The 9,899-nt window shown below is 41.3% G+C and overlaps 1 protein-coding gene across 1 annotated transcript; it reads right to left on the bottom strand.

The window, feature by feature from the left end:
- Positions 1-19: 19 nt before the first annotated feature.
- On the bottom strand, positions 20-9,692 carry tacr2 (tachykinin receptor 2). The gene is made up of 8 exons (XM_054770509.1): positions 9,475-9,692; positions 5,044-5,215; positions 4,629-4,924; positions 3,936-4,130; positions 3,468-3,618; positions 3,242-3,361; positions 1,560-1,636; positions 20-1,483 (listed from the first exon to the last, which is right to left on the bottom strand). Exons 2-8 carry the CDS (start codon positions 5,173-5,175, stop codon positions 1,291-1,293), a joined length of 1,164 nt encoding a protein of 387 aa, XP_054626484.1. The 5' UTR covers positions 5,176-5,215; positions 9,475-9,692; the 3' UTR covers positions 20-1,290.
- Between the last annotated feature and the right edge of the window lie 207 nt (positions 9,693-9,899).

Consider the following 9,899-nt stretch of genomic DNA (forward strand, 5'->3'; position numbering starts at 1 on the left):
AACACAAAAATTCACATTAACACGTTGCATGTTTATTATTTAGGCCTCAAAACAACTGACCTGTTTTGTGCAGACACCAAACACCGATCGTTCACAATGCCACTGTACGTATTCATAAATAGAACTCAGGACCAGACCGTGATGATTGCCATTCATTATTTACATTTCTATTACATGAATACACTCCATTTTATTTTCCAAGCAAAGCATAAAGAACCAAAGTGCATGAGGGAATGGAACGACAAAATCTTGGCTTATGAGTAAGGACTCTTTAAATAAAAGAAAATATTACTTTTATGCAATATAGTGCAGTATGTCCTTGTACAATGTCAGTATCTTGGCAGCTCTGCATAAATTTACACCCGCATTAATGTTTCGCATTGTCACATGCTCATTAATAATCTGTCGTCTTGGCTAATACTGAATATGCATATTGGAAGTTAAATGTGTCCTGCCAAGACAGACAACACTTAACACTTTTAATCTGCGGGATTTTTGGTCAACTGATTTTAAATACACCAAAGACATGATTGCTGTGTGACTTCTTCCCAAAATGTATTTTACAGCCATCTACACCTACCAATGTGTGCTCTTTTTTTTCTTCCAGAAACAGGGCCATTTAGCCAATAAATATAAAAACTTAAATGTTCCCCCACAAACAGGCATGTCTACCACTCCAGCAGTGAAAACCTTGAGATGTTTGGTAGTGGGAAAACACGGAAATCCACTAAAAATCCAAGGAAAATGTGGTCCAAAAGTAGGGGTCTCAAAGTCAGTTTGACGGGGGGTCTCTGGAGGTAGAGTCTGGGTCACATCAAGTGTTGGGAGTAGGGCTTTCTTTGGCTCTTTTGTGCATATACCCTTTCACAATCAGTGATAATACACAAAAAAGGCAAATGACAATACAACTAAAAAAGAAGCCAAAGCAAGAGCGGTACTTTTCAATGTTTAAGTTCACTACACATTTTAAGCTTTTGAAAGGTGGTATTTATATGTTTACTTTAGTTACTCACCAATTGGGGTCCTCAAGAAACCCCTAAGTGAGAAACACTTCACTAAAGACAAAAAGGATATGAGGTGGGCCTCACGATCATTCACAATAGCAGCAAATGCAGTAAATTAAAAAAATTGTCTTCTGTGGTATTTTTAAAAATTCATTACACCACGATCACCGTAACACCAAGTCATCCCATCGCACCCTCAGTGTTGTTCACATGTAATGATGCTTGTAGGATAATTTGAGTACACAAACCGCCTCTTTGCACCAGGAATGTACTGTCATCCTTTCCGTCATCCTTGCCCAAAGCCTTTGTTTGCATCACAAGTGTTGTTTGTATCTACGGAGGTGTGTGCGCCGTTATTGCCTTGGCTGCGTGTCATGGTCACTCTGAAGGTGTGTGTGTACTGCAGCTCCATCTTGTCCTCCTCTGACACTTTGATGAAAGGACACCAAGAAAAGGCGTGACGGAAACCAGCACGGAACCTACAAGAGAGAACAACTTTGTGAACAACTACACACTAAGGTGCGTTTGAGTATTGTTGCAAACGGGACTTTTTACCTTTGGTTAAGACAGCAGTAAATGATAGGGTTGTACATGGTCGAGCTCATTGCTAACCAAAAAATGGTCAGGTAAACCTGCCAATGATAGGGAAAACTTTAAAAAAAAACACATAAATGATAAACACAATTCTATTGTCAACTTTTTTCTTTACTGAACACATGACAACTCCTTGAAGCTGAGAGGAAAAAGTGTAGTGCCCCACCAGATCCAACCGATGTCGCTGCTTTTATTGTTCCAATAAATGCTATAAGCAGCGGTCCCCAATCGGGTTAGACCCACGGACCGGCTCGTGTTCCCACAAATCTCCGGCGGGGGTGGGTGGGTCCTACATTATAACGCTCTAATGTGTCTTATTTATTATATACTGTGTAAAACTAAGACAATAACAACATCAAATTAAAGCCACCATAGAAGATAAAATTATAACTTAGCTGTTTGATGTGTGTGGTAAAAGGCGGCGTGCTAGCATGAATTAACTGTTGAGGTTGTGCACCAACAAAAATGCACATTAGTACTCCATAACGTCATCAAAACTTACCTTTATGCATTCGTAGCAGTATCGGCATTTGAGACCAAATATGAGGTGAAAGAAAAACGGTAAAAATACAGTACAGTATCTGTAGCGAGGGAGAAAGTTCGCGCATGCACAATGGTGCGTTCAAGGTCGGTCGAACAAAGTGGAATGTTTCGCCGCTCCAAACAACATAAACATGCAAAAACTATGGGATTTGTAACTGTATATTATTTTTAAAGGAAAATAACGGTCCATATTTCAAAAACGGATATCCATTTACATACAATGCAATGAAGTCATTTACAAACGTATTTTTTTAAGTGTATTTTTTTTTAATCATTGCACCTGGAAGCTTCCTGCAGCGTTTGGGTCCTCCTGTTCCATAATAGTAAATTCTGCCTCGCAGTAAGTGGCCGCTGTTAGCTAGCTTAAATAGCATTACAGTATATTTATTTAGTTCGGAGTTTGCACGTTACGCTGTGGATCTCGCCCTGAAAATGGTGCAGTCCGGTTTGAGCATTGACTTCTTACTTTTAGAGAACCGTGAAGTGATGCAATTTTGAGGGGTTGGTGCCCCATTACTGTACCTGAGACCCAGCAATGTATTGTTGTTCTCCGTAAGGCACAACCGTTTCACAGCCTTATTTCAAATTCAACACACAAAAATAAAAACCCGCCGTGCTGTGGAGAGGACATCCTGCGCTTTCCCGTGATGTGTGTGACATGTTGGGTAATTTGTCCAATGACATACAAAATCTGTCTTTCCAAAATATCTATACCAAATTAGGCATTTTATTTTAAAGCACAAGCGTTTTGCGAGCGACTTTGAGGTGCTTCTAGTAACATGTAACATATGGTAACCTTTACGATACTGAAAACAATACATTTTTCCAAAGTCCTCTGTTGTGAACAACTACTACTTCTTCATACAAAATGATGACGATGGTTAATGCAACAAATACATCAAGTTGCAGTCACTTGATACAGTTGTCCACTGCAAAGGACTTTGCATAAAAAAACATATTATGGCATTACCCACTTATTTTTATATTACACTTATTTAAGGCAAATAAAAAAAAAAGTCAAACGTGTGCTTTTCTGGGTCTCGGCAGGATAAAAAAAAAAACACAATCAACAAACATGGCAGAAAAAAAACAATGCTAACCTGTTGAATGTAATGTTGCTTGTAAATGTCTCTATTGAATGATCCCAGTATGAAGTATGTGTGGTAGGGCAGCCAGCACAGAGCAAAGGTCACCACCACAACAACCATCATCTTCACCACCTGAGAGCAAACACAGAATAAAAGTCACCATATGTCAACTCGGCAGGCGCAAAAATATTACATGTGTCATGTAGACTCATTTCAAGCGGAATGAAAAGGTGTTGACCTTTCGCTTTGCTGTGATCTGGCTGTGGTAGTGGTCCGAAGCCTCTCCTGGGATGTGGCCTCCCCACAGGGTCCTGCCTACCAGACTGTAGGTCACCAGCATCACCAGCAGGGGGAACAGGTAGATCAGCAATATGACAGCAAACTGGTAGCTACGGGATCGATAGATAAATAGATATCAAGATAATGATTAGATCAAACCGATACATGTGATTGATGGGGTCAAAGGTCATATCATTGCATGTTCTTTGTCAATTCCTAACCAAAAAAACCACCTTTTCTCAGTTATCAATGCAACTGTGTAGGATTACGCAACAACTACATTTTTACAACTGACTTCCATGAAAGTTAAAGGCGTGGTGGCAAAAGTTCACTTTTGGCAAAGGCCCGCTGCGTGTGTGTTGTTCTACTGATTTAAATGCAAATTTGCGCTTGACTCTGAGCAGCTGAGCACCACATGATCCTTCACCTGAGCTGATGTGTTCCGCCATAGTCGTCCGGCCAGTCGACCATGCAAACAGTTCTGGGGTAGTAAAATCTGGTCACGCTGTAGTAGCACTGTGGGAATGCGAGTAAGATGGCTACGATCCATATGAGCGTGATCACAACCTTGGTGGAGGTGGAGGAGAGGCGAGGCTTCAAAGGGTGGATGATGGCCATGTATCTAACACAGGAGTGAAAGGTTAATGAATTCAGAGCCATTTACAGCTGCCTACACACAGAGGTTGATATTTAACAGTCTTTTAATGGCCAGGATGTAACCATTCATATATCAGTTAGCCTTCAAATACTGCATACTGTATACTTTTCAAAGCCCTTCTCTTAAGTAGCTGCATCTATCTTTTAACAGCCTCTAATTAAAAGCGTATTTTATTTTCCACAGTCATTCAGGCATAATACCAAAGCAAATGAAGATAGATGGCGGCTTACTGAGTTGAGAATGGACTCATTTTTTGTGTGGAAATCCAAATAAATATTATCATTCATTATCTAACACTTATCCTATTCAAGGTCACTGGTGAGCACTCTTTCCCAGCTGACTTTGGGCGAGAGGTGGGGTACAGCCAGGACTTCAGTCACATGATCTACCACCTTATAGTGAGGCGTTTGACAGCTCAGCTTCGGTTCAAGCTTGGCCATATTTTCAAAGGCGCTTCCTCACCTGTCCACTGCGATGGCAGCCATGGAGTAAATGGATGAAAACATGGCGGTGATGGGAAAGAAGTTCTGGAATCGACAGTAGCCCAGGCCAAAGTACCAGTCGTTGTGTAGCGCGTAGACAAAGTTGAACAGGGTGTTAAATGTTGCCATGGAAACATCGGAGAAGGCCAGGTTGACGATGAAATAGTTAGTCACAGTCCTCATTCGCCTGTGAGCGAGAATGATCCAGATGACCGTGACGTTCCCAGTGACGGACACCAGGATGATAAGGGAGTATGCTAAAGCCCACAGAGCCACCTGACGGGAGGGGAACGGTCACAGGTGAATATTTATTCCACTTTTCTAGCAACTGCTGTACAAAATTAGCTTTATTCCCAGTCATCTCTTATTGTAGTGAAGTAAGAACTTTCTTCTACCTGCCAGTCAGGCTGCTGGAATTGATTCCCCATGGTCTCATTTGTTTCCTCCAACCATTCTGGAAGTGTGACTGGAAGTGGCAGCGACGTAGCCTCGAGGTCTCGTTCCACGTGCCGAGTCAAACTGTCCATGTCCTCTGTCCTGCTTCACCGGATGATATGGAAAACTGCACTGTCAGAAATAAGAGTACATTAAGATTAATTTCTGTCCCTCAATGTACATTTTTTGTTAATATACAGTCATCCCTCGTTTATTGCGGTTAATTGGTTGGTCCAGACCCAACCACAATAAGTGAATTCCGCAAAGTAGGATTCAATATTAATGAATGGAATATTTTTGTGGTTAGAGGATAGAAAATCTGTTTATGACTTTCAAAATACAATTTTTTTACCATTATTGGAGCCCTGTGGACATGAAATATTCTATTATTCAACAACATATTGCTCAACTGTAATGCACAGGCTACGGGATCACTGCAGGGACAGCAGCTGCTTTAAACACAGCATGCTACCATGCTTTATTCTAAACTTAAAAACGGGTTTCAAACAGAGTGTGGAAGAAGGAGAAAGTAAAAAGCCAAAAGCTTACCACTTCCACATGGAATAGGAGGAAAACTTCTTTTCACTATGTCATGTTGACATAGTTGACTCCATGCAGTGTGACGGTAATGTATCTAATCTAATGTGATGTCTCATCAACATAACATTACTGATGCCTAGTGACCAGAATACCACATATAACTTGTCTTCCAATGTTTTTTGACTAATAATAGTCCGTAGTCATAGAAAAACCATGATAGAGTGAGGGACCGATGTTCGAACCGTGAGGGACGACAGTATTGCTAATTACAGGCCCCCAAGATAAGTGAATGTACATTTTTGTGGGGCCACAACGCTATAGAAAAGATGCCCAAGGGGACAAAAGCAGGACTTTAGAGGGTATTAGGTGCCACCCTATTACATTTTCAGGGTCATGGGTGAGCTAGAGCCTATCCCAGCTGACTTTGGGCAAGAGGTGGTGGCTACACCCTGGACTGGTTAGCAGTCAATCACAGGGACCATATGGACAAACAACCATTCACACTCACATTTAGAGTCTCCAATTAACCTAACATTAATATTTTTAGAAACCAAAGCACCAGGAGTAAACCCATGCGAGCATGGGAGAACATGCAAACTCTGTGAGGCAGACTGGTGCATTAACACACAAATTGATGACCCTGTGACTGATTGGTGACCAAATCCATGGTATATAGTTTCCTTTTGTTCCAAGCCAACTGGTATAGGCTCCGGCAACTGCTGTGACACTGAACATGATAAGTCATGTAAAAAAAGCTTTTTTCTTTATTGTTGGCTGGCTCCAGTTTCACCCTATTAAAAAACATAGTGTGTAAACGCATTGCACCATGTGTAGTAATAAGACATAAGTGTAGACTCATGTAGCTGTTGTGATGGAACCTCACATAATGGCAAATATGTCCCTGTAGGCCATCTGAAATTAGCTTTGGAAAGTATTCTTGCAGTGCAGTTGCCATCTAAAATAAATACTTTCTGAGCCCCCGTCTGAACGTACTGCACATAATTACCGAATGAACCACTTCATAAATCACTTGTGTGAAACACGACAATGCAGTGTAATTCCAATTCCAGAAATTTGTAATGTTAATTTAATTTCACTTCTGTTGTACTTGCTGGGCGTCAAGAGAGTGGTCAGAGTTAATAACCGCACTCCCCACCAACAGCACATTCATCTTACAGAAGCTCACTATGGGTTGGGTCTTTAAATTCAATATGCTCCTGCTGACCTTTAGTTAGTTACAATCTATAACTCTTAATGACTACCCTGCTTACTCTGTACCCATAAATACAGTCGAAGGGCCTAAATTGGACACAATTTAGCACAGTGACGCATGTGGCGAGCACGCCTGCCTCACGGCCAGGTGGTTCTGTGTTTGAATCTAGCATGATGTGTGCGGGTTTACTCCCTAAACTGTCCATACGTGTGAATGTGAGTGTGAACTGTTTGTCTACAGCAAGGGTGGCCATACTTTTTACACCAAGGGCCACATACTGAAAAATCAAAGGGTGCGGGCGGCCACTTTAATATTTTTTTATATATTTTTATACATTTTGTGACAAACACCAACTAAAAAATCATTACATGTAAATTTAAATGAAAACTGAATTTTTGGGGGGGAATTTGCCCATCATCCACAATCCTTATGTGACACATGAACACACTTCTTTTCCTTTTCTATGCGTTCTAAATAGACGAAAACAGCTAGCACGAGGCAGCTAACAATGCACGTAACGGGAAGCACCTATTCTGACGATAAAGCTCTCTAAAACTCCCAAAATGTCAACAGTGTTCCATTTACATAATGTGACCCGCATATTAACAAAGCTACAGCAACAGTGTTATGCACCGAAGAACTACTTTCCTGGTGTAGTGACACAGTGCCTCGCTCACAGCGCCTCACTCGCAACGCCTCAGGCCACTCCCCAGGGGTAACGTAAGCTACCAGAGCTGCGGCATCACCTGTGAGTTTGGACAAGTTAATGCTAGGTTCTAAATCATGCCTCACACATGCATTGTAGAAGGTTGTGGCAATAAGCTGAAAAGTTGGTCAACTTTGAGGTTCCACACGCCACCAACTGAACATTGGAGCAGATTGAAGCTGTGGCTACTGGCTGTGAGGCCGGACATTGTTAGTGACTGTTTTATTATGCTCTTATTTTGTCAATAAAACGATTAGCACTAGTGCTACATGCTAATGCTATGAGAATTCCACTATAGCTGGATCTGTCTAGCACCCAGCAACATTATTCTCTGCCGGGGGGAGGAAAAGTCAAAAGTAGTTTTCAGGAGTAGTCTGCCATGATCAGCGAAAGCGAACGCTCTCCCTATACTGCTCTTGTTGACGGAAGTGGCGTTTGTTGCTATGGGCTCTGTGATATCAATGCGCCCAGGAAGGAAGTTCGGGTAACGCTTAAAATGACCAAAATACAACCAAATACTGTAAGTATTACATGTTATCACGAATGTGCCTGTTACTACGTGGTCACAGCATGGATATAAAACCATAAAATGTTGCTGGAGAATTTTTATGAACTGCATTATTAACTGCCTCGTGCGTTCATGTCTCACATAAGGATTGTGGATAAAAAAATTCCAAAAAAGGGCAGTTTTCTTTTAAAGACGAAGCCTTGTGTTATTATTAGTTATTAGTATCAACATTTCAGATTAATCCCTTTACATTGTGCCTTTTAGCTCTCTTCCCCATTTAGATTTAAAACTAAATTTCTACAGTGTGCCAATCAACCCCCCCCCCCCCCCCCACTCTTATGAAACCCCTGGTCTACAGTGTACAATATGTGCCCTGTGATTGACTGGTGACCAGTCCGGGGTGTGTCCTTCCCACGTCAGCAAGGGTTGGCTGCAGCTCACCCAATAGCATCATCGCTTGAAGGTGAGTGAATGCATTTAGGAAAAAGTTTTCCAAACCTGCTTTAAATGCTCACCGAGTTGAAGTCTCACGAGAATTGTGACATCACGCATGATAATTTGACTGTTGAGCCATATTTTAGTCCAACTCTAAATTGTACCACTTTTGAGGAATTCAACTTTGGAGGTTTCACTCTGAAAAACGGAACTGTCCTTGGTGCTTAAGTGTATTTTATTGCCTATTTATTATTCAGTAACAATGTTGATCCTGAAATTATAACCCAAGTGCACAGAGTATTGTACAACAAATACAGTATTAATATCGGGTTTCCTAATTGGCCACCATTTAACAACGTCTAGAGGTAAATATGTGTGCGTGCGTGTGCGCGCTCCCATCTGGCTATCTGAAAAGGACACTCACTGGCCACAACATTAGGTACACCTGCAGTACTTAATAAGATCCAGTACAAAAGCTGTATACAATGCAAAAAGCATTTAGCTTCCACAATGATACAATTTACTTTGAGTTGTAGAAGTGCACTGCATCATACTGACAGGTGTGTCTAATATTTGGACCAGCCAATCTCATAATGCAGTGCACCTCTACATCACACATTGTCAAAACTGAGCATTATTATCTTTGCAAAAACATCATTTTTGACGCATTTCTTGTGTTGAACATCATTAGGTTGCACCTTATGTTGTGGCTAGTGAGTGAATGTTGCATGTTCAAATATACTCAGGTGAATGGCAATTTTTATTATGTACATTTGTTAGAAAAACCTTACGGTTGTTTTGATCGACATTATACCTGATACATAACTTTTAAACCACATCTGTTCGTCATGAAATATATTCACAGGCATGCATGAAGAAGGCTCACAACAATTATTTGGCTGCAGCAAGCACATCTGATGAATTATTGCAATATACCACAAAGTCTATACTACAGTGAGGAGCAAATAGATCTGTGGTGTTATTCTTACCTCTGTATTTAGGATGGGGAACAGTGCAGTGTGTCATCTATGTGTCCAGTTGGTTGCAGATTACAGCCAAGAATTACGAATCCCTTGACGCAATGGATAACCAGATCCAATCCATCAAGACGCCTCTGTCACTCTCTCTGTCTCTCTCTCTGTCTCTCTCTCTCACACACACACACACTGATACACTCTCCTGGAATGTGCAACTTGCAGATCATCCAGCTGAGCGTGAGGGTGATGCACACACACACAAAGGCATCAGAGACTGCACGGAGCTGAGAGGTGTACAGGTGGGGCTGAGAAGGGGAGGGGCCTGTTGTTACAATGGACAAATGAATGGAAAAGAAGGAAAAAAGTCTCTTAATATTCTATATTTCACATTGTACTTTGAAAGTAAAAGCCGTTGTTTGACATCATATGCTGTGCGT

Source organism: Dunckerocampus dactyliophorus, chromosome 3 (assembly GCF_027744805.1).
Source record: "Dunckerocampus dactyliophorus isolate RoL2022-P2 chromosome 3, RoL_Ddac_1.1, whole genome shotgun sequence".
NCBI classification, from domain to species: Eukaryota; Metazoa; Chordata; class Actinopteri; order Syngnathiformes; family Syngnathidae; genus Dunckerocampus; species Dunckerocampus dactyliophorus.